A 16,466-nucleotide genomic window follows, 5' to 3' on the forward strand; every position below is an offset into this window, starting at 1 on the left:
GGATTTGTTTCTTCAGGGACTGAAAGTATTTTTGACTGCACTAAGATCAGTTGAATCAAGAAAAAAAAAAAAAAAGAATCCTAACATAGAATCAGCTTTGATTACATTTCAAGTTGGGTGAAGTTAAATAAATATATCAATGGAGTAAAATTTGTGGCCATGGATAAAATTTTGTCTTACTGGATCTGATTTTCTTTCATTTCAGACCAGATCGTTAAGAAAAAGATTCAAATGAGCTCTTGGTTTCAAATCCTGACCTTAATTTTGTCCCCCAAACATGTAACTTACCTCATTTTATGTCCTATATCCTACATTCTCTTGTCCAATGTTGTATGAGGACTGGGGAGACCAAGTGAGTAAATCTCTCTAGTGGACAGCGAAAACTGCAGCCGGGGAGAGTGAGAGGGTGGGGATCTCTCAAAGTATTATTCCGATAGTACATTTCTATGGTGTATTGCCTGCTTAAAAATACAGAATTATCAAAATGAAGTTAGGTGTGTGAAACCACAGAGATCTTCCATGTTGTAGTGGTTGTACTCTGGGATGAAACTTATTTGTCTTGCTAATAATATGTATCGTTAATACTCTGAAGAGATCTTCTTAAACAATAAATGGGTAGTATAATATGCATGTAGACTATCTTACTGATAGAGAGTTGAGGAGCTAAACAGATAAAGAGGGTAGATTAAAGCCCTCAACCGAAATGGAACAATAGAGAAAGATCTTAGCCTGCAATGATGTGGTTCTGCTGCTGTCAATAATTACTAAATTGAGTCTAATTATAATAATTAAAATCAATCTATGATCTTTTTCTGTGTGGTGAACCCTGTGTATCCAGTCTAGTTAGTTTGGGGTAGCAACACATTTCTTTAGGCAAAATAAGTATATACTAGCAGTACAGCTTGCAGATACTTGCCCATTTTTTTCCTCATAGAGTTCAAAGAAATGACAAGCACTGTAAGGAGGCAATTTCCCATTGAAAACATGGAGTGCCATCTGTAAGGCAACAATAGTGGTTGCATGCTGTAAATAGAAAAACAAAAACAAAAACAAACCACCATTAAAGTCCTACTGAAAATCACTGCACGTAACTATTACTTGAGAATAAGTCCAGTACATTATCTGTACACTTAATATTACTTATGTAACTTCATTAATACTTGCCCTCTGCAGTGATTAACAAGCACTGTCCCCTTCTGGCTGTACCAGCTGAAATGCTGCATGTGTGACGTATACAGATTTCAATATTAAGAAGTATTAGGCATCTGTAGGTCTTACTGAAGTTAGGAGTTGTGAAAACTTCTTTTAATAAAAACTGGTGATTTTTCTTGTGAAGTTAACAGAATTTGAAATCTGAAAGGTATTTGGGTGATGTATATATTATACAGCTCATGATCAGATTGCAATTTAGGAATAGAAGCTTTTTACTCAGAGCAGTCTCAGAATTTCATTTCCCTATGAGAGTGTCTGCACATTCTAAACAATAACGTAAGGTCACCACTGAGTAACTGCTTTCAGAATACCTTCAAAAATAAGAAACCTTAACTTTTTTTTTTCTTTTTTTTTCACTTTTACATCTGAAAAAGACACAGGAAGCAGGAGGTATGTTTCTGTATTATCTTTGTTTTTTTCACTTCTCTGCTGAATCAAAACAATAAGGTTCTGAAATAAGCTATGCCATCAGGTGGAAAATGGAGGTTGCAAAATAGTCTCCTTTCATTACAGATGAAAACAACCCAGTGGTATCTAACGTTAACCAAATAAAAGTGCTTGTATCTGTATTTCATGCAGGAAATGAAGCAGCATGGCTTTCTTTGTATTTAATAACTGCAGAAAGAGAACTTAAAAAAAAAAAAGGACTCACCGCAGAATATATAATCATTTTTTGATGGTGTGAAGGCTTTCTAGCATCTGACATATGCTTTAGGATAGTTTTTAAAAGAAGACCTGAAAGAAAATAAATAAGCACCAACAATGACTGAGATGCTTGTGTTAATGTTTGTATAATTTTGTAATATTTGAACATAATCTTTCTTTAACTGCATCAGAGTTATTCTATTCAGTTTAGAGAATTTGTGCAGAATGCCCTGGTGTTATTTTTTAACTGAGCAGTGAATCTGAATCTGTGTAAAATGTTTCTGGGACCCCTAATAGCTTCTACAGCAATTACATTAGCATAAAATTGGAATCTTCCAGGAGTCAAAATTCTACAAAAGAGAAGTATATATGCTAGCAGAATGAAACATACCTGTTATCTTCGTCTACTGGCATACCTTCTAATAGCAATTGGTAGCAAAGCAAGAGGAGAGGTTTTAATTTCATGCTTAGTTTTGTATGTTGGAGCTCCAAAAAGGCAAATAAATTAATCCTTGCTTATAGGTGAGTGTATGTGTATATGTGAGCTACAGTATGTCCCTGTAGCTCACAGAACCTGATTGTAGAGTGGCAATATAAAGCAAAAATGAGGCCAAAAGGTTGACAGTGGACGAACGGAAAACAAATAAGTGATTAAAAAGGTTTTAACTATCTTAAAATTTCAGCAACTATTTGCTGAACAGAATAATAAAGCCCAGAATACTCTCATTCTAGTATACCCAGTAATGGAAAAGGAAGACTTAGGAAGCAAAGTTACCATTCTAGAGATTATTACAGATAATATTTTGAAAGTTAAGCATGCTGGCTTATGTTAAATTCAGAGTTGATTCAGTTCAGCAGAATCGGTATATTACTTTGAGTTTCTTATACAGTATAACCAGAGTGATCGCTTCAGTTTAATCTTGAATTAGGATGTTTGTGATTCACATCCTTACCACTTCTCTTCTCATTAATCACAATCCTTTAGTACCAATTGCGAATATCTGCGTCATAGCATCTTTTATAGCTATGTTTATTACACGTTTTCTTCTTTCCCATTGTACTATTGATTTTAAATGGGGTTAGAATTTTGCTTACCTCCCTGCAAACGTGATTTCTGTATTTGTTTGTGGAACCCAAATTCTGCCTGCAGTAACAACTCTGAGAGCTTTATCAGCTTGGTCCTGACACCATGAGTAGCCCAAGCAGGTAAAGTGTAATTGTTAATATCCTACAGTGAAGAAAGAAAACATGATGATTTTCTTGTTGGTTCCCACTGCTAACTTTTTTTTTATTATTATTATTTTGGTACAACATGCATATTGGAACAGATTCTGAATGTTTTTTCTCAAATAATGTTTTTCAGTATTTTGCATTTAAACAGCTGAGAATTCTTATTTCGACATCCCGCTGCTTAAAACAAATCTGAAGGGCAGTGTTCAACAAAAGGAGGAAATATAATACTGAAAACTATTACATAAAAAGCAAATGGCACTATTTATGCCAATTGATAATGTAGTTGTAGGTTGCAAAAATTTCACCCCGTGACTCTTCTTCAACCATCTACTGGAATATATCCCAAAATCTTTACTGAAACAAATGCCATAGGGATATCAAGATTTAAGACTTGGCACTTTTGGACCAAGACCCATCAATTAAGTAAGAACATATATAGCTGTAATTTGGATGTAGTGGAGAATGATGTATGTCTATGGAGTTTAGAATACCTACTTATTCCAGCTGTGCTGGCTGCTGATGCAGTCCTCTAGCTAGAATAGAATGGATTCATTTTTTGTTTTGGGAAACAACCCAAGAGAAATTAATGGTGGCAATTGTAAGAAGGAAATATGTGCCAGCACTCCTGGTTTCTACTGCTCTGAATTCCAGCTTAAAGTTGGCATTTTTCCTTTATTTCTTGTCAATGTGAGTCAGAGGGCTGAGCTCACCAGGTGGAGCCAACTACTTAACTTAGGATTTATTTAGATAAGTGAAACGTGTTAGGTCACTTTTTCTTTTAACAGGTCACTTTTTCTTTTAACAAATGTGATCTGTGCCTTGAGAAAAAAAAATTGCCTGCTTCCATGCTATTTAAGACAATGCTGCTGGCAAGCAAGCACCTCAGTCTACAAGTCAGATGACACTTAGCCAATAATAACAAATACAGAGATGTATGCTACTGAAGTTTCATTAATTTTGTTTAAAAAAAAAAAAGTGAAAAAGCTGTCTTTATACACTTGAGAGGGCAAAAGTGACTTTTGTGGCAGATGTCTTAATTTGTATCTCAGACGTCTTCACTGAGTAATATGAAAGCCCAAGGCTCAATCAATCTAACTCTAGAAGTAATAACCCAACTAACTGGTTTTGCCTTCCAGCAGTCAGGAAGCTCGCTGATGGGATCTGCCAATTCTTCACATTGCTGTGGTGGCGTGGGTTTCTCAGTATGATGTAACAATTGACATTAAATGCTGTGGTCCTGAACTGTCCTGAATTTGGGCAATATGAAAAGGTGACCTCATTGAAATTACAGTGCTCAAAATGCATTCATTTAACTCAGGCCCTGGCTAGCAATGCAGTCAACTTCACTGATCAGAGTTGGACCTCCAGAAACTGCAGGGCAGAAGGCAAACTCATTAGCATCACACCCAAGTAGCATGTGTTGGCTGTGGAACACATCTTAAAACTGCTTCAGTTTCCCAGAAGCTATCCTACTGTTGATGACCAATTTATTATTAATATTTGAATTTTAAAGTAATTATGCTGTAAAGCAGTTCATAGCAAGCTCTGCCTGCAACAATATCAAGGATATTTTAAATACAAGACTACCTGCAATTTTTACTTGCTTCAGCTGGTATAACTCAAGACAGAAGTGGCACAAAGTGGGGCTGGTTGCTAAATTAAGAGCATTCAAGGTTTTTTTCACATCCCTGTCAGAGATACTATTCTGTGAGTCCCATATACCTGTAACAGTTGGGTACCAGAACACCCCTTTTGTTGTAAAAGCTGTGCTTCTGTGTGATGTGCATGGTCCATTTGCTTGAACAAGGCTCCCAAGGTTTGCACAAATAATCTTTTGTGTCATTTCAGTAGCTACTTAATTCCTGAAAATGACCATTATGGCCTACATGCAGCTTGGGCCTTATCATACAAATTGCATAAAATCTTTGTGGAGGCATGTTTTTGTTGTCTTTGCCAAAAACAAGTTTTACACCCATGCATCTTTGTGATGGGGTTTGGAGGAGTAACAAGACAATTTTACCCAAAAGTATGCTTTTGCTTAAGTGTGCATGTGCAATCACTAATGAGGTGTTGCATTTGTAGGCCATTGGTTTGTGTTTGTTACGGTGGTGGATGACCAAGAGCATCCTCACACAGTCACAGCTGGATATTCAGCTGTGAATTTGATGTAAGATAAGTGTTCTGAGGAAGGAGCTGAAAATAATCCGTGGCTCAAAAGAATTGGAAATACAGAGTTACCTTATTCTGAGTTTTTTCAAACCATAGAAATAAAAGCTAAGACTGGTTTTGATAATGTGTAAGTGTTTATATTGGACCTTGGAAATTTTCTTTGTATTATTTACCTCATATTGTAAAGTGTCAGAGATCCTCAAAATTTTTTCACTGTTCAATTTCTTCAGTGGGTATCCAGTGTGAGAGGCTAAAAACTTGAGAAAAGACTGGAATACAAAAAAGGAAACTTGTTGCACACTTTTTACATTGTTTTTACACACTTCCATAATACACAGTAATTTTTAGAAACAACATAGTCTTTGCATTTGGTGTCTAAGCACTGTACTGTTGTTTGGTGGGACTCACGGCAGGCAGTTACTACCTGTTCAAGTGGATCCTTTTTCATCCTGCAAGCTCCACATGTTTTCATAATCATCTGGCAGACACAAAATCAATGCTTGCACAAAAATTTATTAAGAGCTTGTGAAACCTGGCTGTCATCCTATGTTTTAGCTATGGCCTCCCTCCCACTTCTACATCTCAGGTACAGGGATATATATGTTTCATGTTGCTTCTTGAGTTGTCAAACACATGGTTTCTTCATTCCTACCTTGGACCTGTCTTAATTACAATCCCATCTACTATTGTAGTGCTAAAGACACCTACTGATCTCAGTGATCTAGACATAGGATCACATGGTAATGCTGGAGAGATTATGATATTGATCAATGAAAGAGGTTACATAAATCAGGAAAACTTAAATATGCTAATTTATACCACTAGTTTTTATTAGGGAAGAAAAGAAATAAAAGTTTTCTTTTAGGCTGAAAAGGGAATACAGCCTATTCATCTAAAATAAGGATGGTAATCTGAGTCTAAGTTTAAAGTACAGAAATAGTTTATGCTTGGTGGGAATGTTCAGAAGTGGGTAGAATGGATCCAGATATATGAAAAAGTCTTGCAGAATCCAAGAAATATTCAATAGAAGTGTGATAAACAGAGTTATTCCAACATTGATAATGAGTAGCAGAGAGGTCTAAAACAGGGAATTATGATTCACATGACTCTAACACCTAGATGCAGAGGTAGATGGCTGTTTAGGTGATTAAAGATTATAAGAGAACAGGTGAATATGATAATTCCATTTTGATTAAACCCACAAAGAAGAAATTCGCAGTAGAATATGAGAGTGATTACATACTCATGGCAAGTAATCTGATGTCGGTGAAAGAAATGAAGGGATATATTACAGATGCAGGAATGTGAGTATCTGAATGAAGCCATTAGGCGTGAGGCATGAGAAGGTAATGAGGAAAACATTGGGACTATTATAAAAAAACTGTGTAACTGAGCAGAGAAAATTCTGTGGTAGTATCTGAACTAGCAAGGAGTTATACAGTCAGAAACACCTGAGCAGTTGCTAACATGAAACTGAATAAGGATAATTGTTGAAGTGAGGCACTGATCTGATCTGAGGTTTTGTTTTCTGTGCTCTACTAGAAGGAAGGTAGATGTAATGTTTTCTTTTTGAAGATAGTCCATCATTTATCTTTTCTATGACTTGCAGTTTTCAGTTGGTGGGGATGGTTCAATCTAGGTGGCTCATAATATTGTAATTGTAGTTTGGATATGTCGTATACACCCACTTTGAAGATTACATATCTGGAAGGAGCATTCTGATTGCCATTTTTTAACATACTTGTTAGATAACTTTACCAAAAGTAGTACATTTTAAATTGAAGATATCAGAAATTAAAATACTTTACCCTGTACTGCTTGAGCTGCTTCTGGAAATCTCTTGTTGCAAAAGTTTCTCTCAGAAGCTCATTGTATTTTGGGCAGTGTGAGAAAGGTACATATAGCAACTGAAAATGAAATTGCAAAATATTAGTTAGGCAAGATTCCTCTTGTTCTTGTTCAATATAGCCTTGTAAGACTGTTGTCCTGAGTGGCTGCACTAATTAAAACAAGCTGCAAAATTATTTGGGAGTGTTCTTTTCTTGGATATTCATCTAAGGACCATAAGAGTCATATTGATGACTACTTAGAAAATAATCTTTACATATTTAGAGGAGTAGTAGGTTCAGCAGATCAAAGTTAAAGGAGTCATTTACAGAAGACTGGATTTGTCACTTGACGGAAGAATAACACAAGCCCTCATGTACTGCTTTGTGCTTGGCTTCCCCAGAGATGATTTCACTCACTGTGTTCAGTCTTTCTTTAAACATACTGTCACCTTTCTACTATGAATTACCATGCAGCAGGTGGACAGCAGTAAGTCTTTGTGCATACTCAGCTGTACTCAGTAGACTTAACACAGTTCCATTTACTTCAGCTAAATCAAAGAAACTGGCTAAATTTCTATAACTCATCTTTTCTTTGACAATGAGATATCCTTAGTGTTTCGGTTTTTTTTTTTTTTTTTTTTTTTCTTTCTAATATGCTCTTTGTCCTTTTTCCAGAAAGGAATCTCTATTTATATAACCGGGCAGTTAAAAGAGCTTTTAAAAAGAACTTGGGAGTCTTAAAGGGATAATTAACTGAGATAGCTTCGGAGCAGTTCCTCAGTCTTTTTAGAAACATAATCTCTTCCAGATGGTAAGAAAGAATTTCTGAATTATAACCGTAGTCCATGAACAGACATAGCTTTACCAATGAATAAATGATGGACATTTGGGTAGAAGTGGGTAGAAGGATATATATGGTCTCAATCTTACATGTATATACAGCAAAAATTAATACAGTCAAAAGACAAGTTGTAAAAAAAGTAGGAAACTTGCATTTATGACTATGATTTGTTTGATTTGTTTATTTGATCCCCTAGGCATGAGTGAGCTGCAGTACCTGTTTGCTGAGTGTGACAGTGGTGTTGATGCTGACCAGGTGATGCTGACTGTTTGCTGGAGTACTGCCATCTGCGGTGGTGTCAGAGCATCTCCTGACTCTACACCAATCTGCATTCATGCACAGGAAGACATACGTCTCGTATCTTCCATATTCAAGCTCTCATCACTCTGAGGTGAGAATCAATGCTCCATGTCCCTGTTCAACCTAATTCTCTGTCACAGATTGTGTTAACTAGATCTCCAAGCACACAAAATCTATCACAAATACGTGTAAACCTCTTCCACAATGGGACTCACAGTGTATGCTCCTTATCTTTCTTAGCTTTTTAACACAGATTTTCCAGAAATGGGGAACTCTACTCAGTCCATCTGAGTCCATTCCCATGGAAACTCCTGACAGTATTTCTACTCAGCATATTATTCCTTTCTGCATGATGCCTGTAATTAATATAGCTTTTATTGTTGCTGTGCCCTTTTTCAGGCTCCTACATCTCACATGCTTTATTTTACTATATATTTTACTAGATATTTTACTAATGATCAAGGGAAAACAAGTGCTTGTAGTCTATACTCACATTATCATGTGACAGTGGCACTGTGTGAACTGGAATCGGCTGCCAAAGGATTCTGGGGTTCCAAATGTGTCCCTGTGTTGGTGGATACAGCCCAGCAAGAGTTGCCTGAGCACTCATAAGCGTTTGATCACAGTCAGTGCTCTGAACATAAATCTGAAGGAAGAAAGGAATTTTATTTATTTATTTATTTAAGGTAATCTCTCCTGTTAAGTCTCTTCTCTGGATAGAAAAGAAGGGATCTAGTACTGTGCTGAGTAAATTGGCACAGTAAATTAAAACAGAGTGAGGTAAAGAAAGAAAGAGGGGAGAAAGAAAGAAGCTGAAACAGAGCCTTGGAATAAAACCTGGATGGACAAGAGAGTGGCAGCTGCTTCCTTAGGAGTCCTACTGAAAAACATAGGGCTACCTTCATTTGATCAAACAAATTAGGACATCATGGATGCACTGAGCAACTGGAAATGAAAACTAAGCTCTGTCTGCACTGTAAATGGAAAAGTGTAGTTTGAAATCTCCAGCACAGATGACAGATACTCTGTCATACAACAGTGAGGTATCTGAGCCTCATATACAGCCTTAAAAACCTTGTGCACAGTTTTCGGCTCACTCAAAATTGAGCCACATAGGGATGTGTATCCCTATGTGCAAAGTATTCAGGGATACTTTGAATACTCAGTTTTGGATACTCAGTTCAGTAGGTTACCTCCAAATGTACCAAGTTCAGATTCTCACAGATCCAAGAAGTTCTATCAACATCTTTAGAAACATCCTCCCTTCCAGATCCAGTACTTGCCTCAGACCGTTTGTAAACAACGCTCAGGAAATAGGAATATCTTCTCCGCATGAACTGTCCAAGCTCATACTGTTGCTGTATGCCAAACTGTAGAAATAACAGAATAGTGTGAGAGCCTCAAGAAGTGCTCTGTGCATCTATTCCTACAAACCAAAAATTATAAAAAGTTTCATAAAATGTTTCATTTGTAAAGGGAAGATGGAAAGAAAGGAGAAAAATGGAGTAAAGTGGCAGTACTGGAATTTCAGCTTTATTATTTTCTTATATGCAATGTGAAATGTTCACTACAGGAACATAGTCTCATTAATACTAATTTTCTTTAGCCATGAGGAAAAAAAAGTAGAGAAAAGATGTTTGCACTCAATCTAGATTGCATGCAAATGAACGTCATCACTCTCTGTCTCTGAAACTCACATCTTAATAAGTGAAATTCAGCTCTCAATGGACAAAAAATCAGAATCTCCTGTGCATCTAGCTATAGTTTAGGTAGATGCAGCATTCTGCAAAGGGACTCAATAAAGAAATACCATATCTGTAAGAAATCCTAATGCATCTATTGTAGGCAAAGGATTGCATTTATTATCCTAGAAAGCCTGAATTCTTGCTGAGTGAATTCTAAAGACGGTAAGGGTTTAGAGCACTTCATTACAGAGGCATGGGAGTTCACATTATTTGAAAGAGATTATAAAGGAAAATGCAGTATTTATCCTAAAATACATGTATATAAAGTAGCCAGGAGTGAACTGGAAATTGAAAGGACCATCTGAGCTAAAGTTTGAGAACAACCTTTCAGTGACAGCAATGGAAGCAAAAATACCTGAGCAGTTCAAAGGCAGATCTTGCTAAACATATGAACCCGGATTGTATGATGTGGCTTTTTGCCATGGCAAAGGCCTGGATTTGATTACTTAAAAGGTTCTTCTTATTTCTGTGCTATAAGAATTACCAAAAAGAAGCTACTAATTAATTTGGTGAATGCCATCTGCACAATAGGCTTCACCATAAAGGTCATCTCTATATTCGCCCATAACGGACAAGCTACGTCTTCCTGACGGATGCAGTTTTGCATTTTGCTTTTCCGAAAGCCATGTGGTTGTTTATCCAAACTAACAAGGTTAACAGGGGAAGGGTTACTTAAAGTAGCTATAGACGTGTCCTAACAAAGCTGTCTGGTTTCTGCTCAGTTCCTGGCTCGCAGCAATAGGGTGCAGACACAGCAACTATCTGACTATGAAGGCAGGTCTGGGATATGAATGCCACAGAGAATCTCCAGAGATTCCACACGGAAGCTACATTTTTGGCTTGTGCAAGATCTTCCCCTCCAGAAAGACTGAAAATTTTGAATAGAAGACTGAGTCCTACATGCCCCTGGGTATTTTGGTGCCATGTTAATTGTTAACTACAGTCTAAAGCTCTTGATTCTTGGTTCTAGCCTGAATATGTCTCCAGCTTTCAACTACTGGATCTTGCAACCTTTTTCAAGGGCATGTTCTCTGCCATCACAAATCTTATTTTCCGTAAGATGATCACCAATAAAATTGAATCAATTATTTAATCTCTGTGTTAAATGAGATAGATGGCAGTTCTCTCACAACAAAACAAGTTTTCTAGCATATGAATCTTTGTAGCTCTTTAATGAACATTTTCCAGATTACTATTATCATTTTGTGAAATCATGACGTGAAAATCACGTGCAGTGTCCCTGTAATGGTCTCATGATTGTGATCTTTTTACTTGTACCTGGTGTTTCCTAGCCTAAATGGAAGTATATTCAACTTTGCTCACGTAACCATTACTTTGCACTGGGATCTCAAGTATGGTGATTATTCACCACTTCACAGTCCTCTTCTGAGTCATAAGATCACAGGGTAATTCAGGTTGAAAGGGACTTGAGGAAGCCCCTGATTGGACCTCCTGCACAGAGCAGTCAGAGGTCAGACCAGGTTACTGACGGCTTTATCCAGCGTACCAGGCATGGTCCGTGCCTTGTATATGTGATTGCCTCTTCCAGTTGCTGGAATTGTGCATCCAAAGTTTCCTAGGGTATATGCTCATCTTAAGCTTCTGCCTCAGCTTGTCTAATATGTGTTGCTAAACCCCAGTGCCTGGGTCTTAAAGCCTCCCAGAGCTTACGAAGCCTGAAGCATGCTGGCATGTTGTGCTGAACTTGCATTACGTACATATGAAGTGCTTGAGTCATAGCTGAGTTAATGCATAGGAAGCTGGTCCTAACCACCTTTGAAACATTCTTTGTTGCTTTCTGCTTTTGAACAAGCTTTGCTGCTTCAGCTCTTACTCCTTTTTCTTCGAGGGAGATGGTGTGAGAGGAAAACAGGCCTGACCTCGCCTCAGAGGTTGCTATGTCCTTCTGAGAATGGAATGGAGGAGGAGCCCCACGTGCAGTTTGCTCTGTCCTGACTTTGTTGGAGACCTGGCCAGTGACAAGTTCTTCCAGAGAAACATGCTCATTGTGCTGGACCTGCTGGTATCCACAAACTGCTGAGCAAACTTACTGTGCAGACACCTCTCAGAGGCACGCACTCAGCCTGCAAACATAGCTCACAGTCTGTGAACATACACACAATAGCTGTTTTTTTCTGGTCCTTTCAGCTTTTGGCACCTCAAAACCTCTTCAGTGAGGCTGCCTGGTTTCCAAATCCTGGACAAATGACTCGGGCATTTTTCCATGTAAATGGCATATCTTGGCAGGAAAGGAATGGAAGCGCAGACACAGTAGAAAATGTTGGTGGGAGCAGAGCAGACATAGGGAAACCCCTCTGGTGTCCCTGTATTCCTTCGAAGCCTAATGGCACAGGAGCTCACCCTTTGTACCATTTACAAGAAAAGGCATCTAATACTAATAACAGTTAATGGAGAAACACAGTTTCTGCAGCTGAGATCTGCCGTTGCTTGATTTGCTGCCAGTTAAGACCATCAGCTGATACTGGTATACTAGCTCAATTCCACTTATTGATCCCACTAACACCTAAACCAGCTGAGCTTTAAATCAACTTTCCCTCGCACAGGATGAGAGACATTTTTGCTAATACTGACCTTAATAGTTCACAAGCTAGGAAGAATTTATATCCATCAGGAATTGAAGGTGGTTGTGAGCACTTTCACCACCTTGGGTTAAAACTGTGTGTTCGATCTCAGGTGAATTGCCAGTAGACCCCAGTCTGCAATCAGACAACTCAGCATGCCCTGGGGTTGGACCAGAACAGCCAACTCAGTGTCTTTGAAATCAGTGACTAATCACAGCTTCCCAGTACGTTCTATTTACAAGAGATCTGCATGTGGCAACTTAACAGGAACTGTATCGAAGTTAAAACAAAGTGCTAAAAAACAAATATATTTCTGTATGTCAACAAACACACCTTGGTAAGCTGTCCATATCCATGCTGCCTTGCAATTTCTTTGTGCTTGTCAGTTGGGAAAAACTCCTGTGGGGTATGATCGCCATGGTGAAACACCTGACAAAACAGATGGAATTCCCTTCATATTACAGGTCTATTAATGGTGGGTGTAATAGTGCAGACGCAACAGTTGTGCCATGACAGTGAATACTGTACTAACACATACTGAACGTATTCACTGTACTTATCTGTGCTTTAGATAGTAGTGGTAGGTACTGTCTAGTAGGTACTGTCTGGGTCTACAGTACCTGCTTGGTTTATTTAGACAGGTGTAACTCCTCTTTTTTAGTTTGCAAGTTATAAAAAATTATAATTTTTTAATATATTTTAGAGACGTTTTATGTATGTTAGGAGGTACAGACTACAGCATTGACAGAGAGAAAACAAACATGTAAATAATTTTCTGGGAATATTAGGACATTAACATTGTGTTGGGACTGAGAGCTCAGAAGAAAGAAAAATAAACTGCTACTGGAGATACAGTTTCTGTGGCAGAGTGCTGCTAAGCACTCTATTTTGGCAGAAATTAGCCCTAAAAAGCCATGTGCTGTCTTTTACACCAGAAAAGGTAAAGAAAGTGTCATTTATCATCTGAATGCGGGCTGAACTGTTACTTTGAAAACACTGAACACGTTCTGAAATTTCCCTTCATACAAAAGATACATCTGTGAAGGTACATCAAAATTTTTCATTCCTGTGATGGATTCTCCCCTTGTCCAACATTATTCTTGTACGTATATGTTGTATCATCCTAAGATTTTACCACCAGATTTTTTTTTATTTATTCATCCAAGCAGGGGAAATTAATTGAAAACTATAGGAAAAAAATGTACTGATAATTTATATTGCCTGTGCGATACTCAGAGCAGACCTCAGTCAGGCTTCATGCAAATCATGTACATCATAGTCACTGCAAGTAGCTTTCATTTTACAGCAGTGTTTCTCTGTTGTGTATTCAGTACCATTGTATGCTTGTCTGGCTTTCACACAGTGAAATCTGATTTGCTTGTTAATGCAGTGAAAACAGAGGAAGAGTAAAAATTCTTCCATGGCAAAGAGTATTTTTGAAATCCATAGAAATTTAGTTATGAAATCCCATTTTATATTTTAAAAATACTGCTGTGCAACTCCTCTCTTATTGCTAGATAGAAAAAGACATGCCATTGTTCCAGAAGGTTACTTTCATCCAGGACTGCACAAAAGAGATAACATTATAAAATGTTATTTATAATTGGGGATTGTTCTTTGTGCAATGCAATAGTGGATTCTGAGTATGCAGTAAACATTTTGGTATTCACATATTCACAAATATCCCTCCCCCTACACACACACACACTCCAGACCACAAAAAGAGTGACAGGTTTTTAAGTCCATTTGTCCATGAACTACATACTTACTACGGACACGAACTTCAGTTTTCTTTTTGCTGTGGTTTGGTGAAGAAAGATGCAGAAGAGGCAGAACGTGAAACACAGACTCCAAATTCCGCACACCAGCTGCCTTGATCTCATGCTGAGGGTTGGTAGCTTCCAGGTGTTTTGCACACCAAGGAAGGCCCCTGGCTGGACGTGGTGCTACAGTAGATATGTGGCTGAGGGGGGAGGAGTTGGCTGTGCTTGATGGAGTCTGAAACTGTGATCTCCCTTCCTCCTCCCTTTTCTCCCTTCTTGGGTCAGTGTTGTTCTGCAAATTCATACAATGAAAATTGTATTTTGCACTTGCACTCAATTTCTGAATCCTGCGTGTAGCGGGACAAGTAGTCTCTGAGCCTGCCAGTTCCTGCACCAGGCACTCAAGACGTAGGTGAATGTAAAGAACTAGATGTTCCATCTATTGTTTAAGCTATGATTTAGTATCAGTCAGCCTTCACAAAAGTGAAAATGATGCAGATATGCTGTATCTTGCTATAACGTGCTCACACAGTCTTATTTGAACAGTTTGTGAGAGGGAGTGGTGCTGACAACTGTTCTTTTTTGAGGGGTCTCTGGAGTTTCCCTTACATTTGGCCGTGGTTTTTAGCAGGAATCGAAAACAGAATGTTTTGTTACATGTGAACAAGGATCAGAGGTAACTGCCTAAACTGACTGCAAAAAATAAAGATGTGTCCAGAATCATAGAACTATAGAATCATTAAGCCTGGAAAAGACCACTAAGAGCGCCTAGTCCAACTATCAGCCCACATCTCACACCCACTGACCACATCCCTCAGTGCCACATCCACACAGTTCTTGAACATCTTGGGGATGGTGACTGCACCACCTCCCTGGGCAGCCTGGACAACCACTGCCTCACTGCTCTTACTGAAAAGAGATTTTTCCTAATATCCAACCTGAATGTTCCATCTCTGTAGTCTATCTATATGATTCTAGTGGCAAAGGGGTGCCACTGTTTTCTAAAGCTATCCTTTAAAATTCCATGCAGTTAAGTACATTTCTGATTTTCAAATATCTCTTGCTGCAAATACTCTCATTGTTGCATCATGCACAAGTCAATTGTTTCTGTCATTTCTCCTGTACATTTTAAATAAAGAGGGATGCCTGGAGGGGTCAGTTCTCTTTCCTAAAGTAGCAGTGCCTCTTCTCTCATGTGTCAGAGCCGAAGAGATTTCTCAGTGATATATTCAGAGGTCAGATTGTATTGGTTCATTTGTCACTTCTGCTTTTGTGCCTGAGAAGGCTGACCTACTCCTGCAGAAATAGAATACTGGGAGTTGCCCGCATTTGTTGAGAAGGAGAACTTTATTTTTTTATTTTTTAAAATGAAGGATTTTAAAATGAAGGTGCAATTACTCTTGGAGATGACAAAATAGTAGTGTAAAAATGTATATTTGATTCCTTTGATCTAATCCTGGCACTACTAATTCTGTGGGAATTAGCATACATAAAAAGTTGTTTTTAAGTACAGCACCTCAGGGCAAATCTGTTCCTGCTGAAGGTCACAGGAGTGGAATGAAACTGTGCTACACCACTTATTGTGATTCCTGTGAGTGAAACTCTAGAGGGAGCAAGAGGTGGACCTTTCTTGGCAGCTAACTCTCACCTGTACAAGTCCCTGTTGTAGCTGGTGAGAGATGTAAAAGCTGCAGCTGCATTCAAAGACAAGATAACAGATTCTTTAGTATGCTTGCAGCCAGAGTTAAAGCATCAAGGGAAGGTGGAAGAGGAGGAGATAATTATAAAAGTAATAAATGAATCTCCCTGACTATCCTGAAAGTGCAAAGGAAAATATATCAGGTGTAGATTATATGCTCCTGTCTTACCTATGAACTTGGCAAAGTGTTTATCAGATCATGTTAAACATAATGTTATTAAAGTAAAAATACAACTTTCTGTTGTGTGATGTACTATGGTATCTAAAAAGTCAGTGTGTTAAGTTATCCTTCCAAAACTTGGACATTGTTTAGGGAGTACAAGATTTCATTAATGATCCTTCAGTGTTCCAAAGTAGATTCACAGTTTGAGTGCTATTGTTTTTAAAAACTTTTATCCAAATGATAAAATTTGCCTCCTACCCCAAGCTGCAATGTAAAGAGTATTCA

At 38.0% G+C, this 16,466-nt stretch overlaps 1 protein-coding gene across 1 annotated transcript in view; it reads right to left on the minus strand.

Annotated features, from left to right (window-relative positions):
• Nucleotides 1–301: 301 nt before the first annotated feature.
• Nucleotides 302–16,466, minus strand: part of LOC122159335 (prostatic acid phosphatase-like) — a 67,103-nt gene continuing 50,938 nt past the window's right edge. The window contains exons 4-13 of the mRNA XM_042816825.1: nt 14,326–14,354; nt 12,890–12,985; nt 9,513–9,599; nt 8,723–8,875; nt 7,068–7,166; nt 5,433–5,528; nt 2,953–3,085; nt 1,865–1,947; nt 917–1,023; nt 302–458 (exon numbers count right to left, since the gene is read on the minus strand). Coding sequence (XP_042672759.1) covers nt 302–458; nt 917–1,023; nt 1,865–1,947; nt 2,953–3,085; nt 5,433–5,528; nt 7,068–7,166; nt 8,723–8,875; nt 9,513–9,599; nt 12,890–12,985; nt 14,326–14,354 — 1,040 coding nt within the window. The remainder of the gene's footprint in view (nt 459–916; nt 1,024–1,864; nt 1,948–2,952; nt 3,086–5,432; nt 5,529–7,067; nt 7,167–8,722; nt 8,876–9,512; nt 9,600–12,889; nt 12,986–14,325; nt 14,355–16,466) is intronic.

This window comes from Centrocercus urophasianus, unplaced genomic scaffold (genome assembly GCF_019232065.1).
Source record: "Centrocercus urophasianus isolate 14NV4802_14NV808 unplaced genomic scaffold, USGS_Curo_1.0 seq_16, whole genome shotgun sequence".
Taxonomy (NCBI): Eukaryota; Metazoa; Chordata; class Aves; order Galliformes; family Phasianidae; genus Centrocercus; species Centrocercus urophasianus.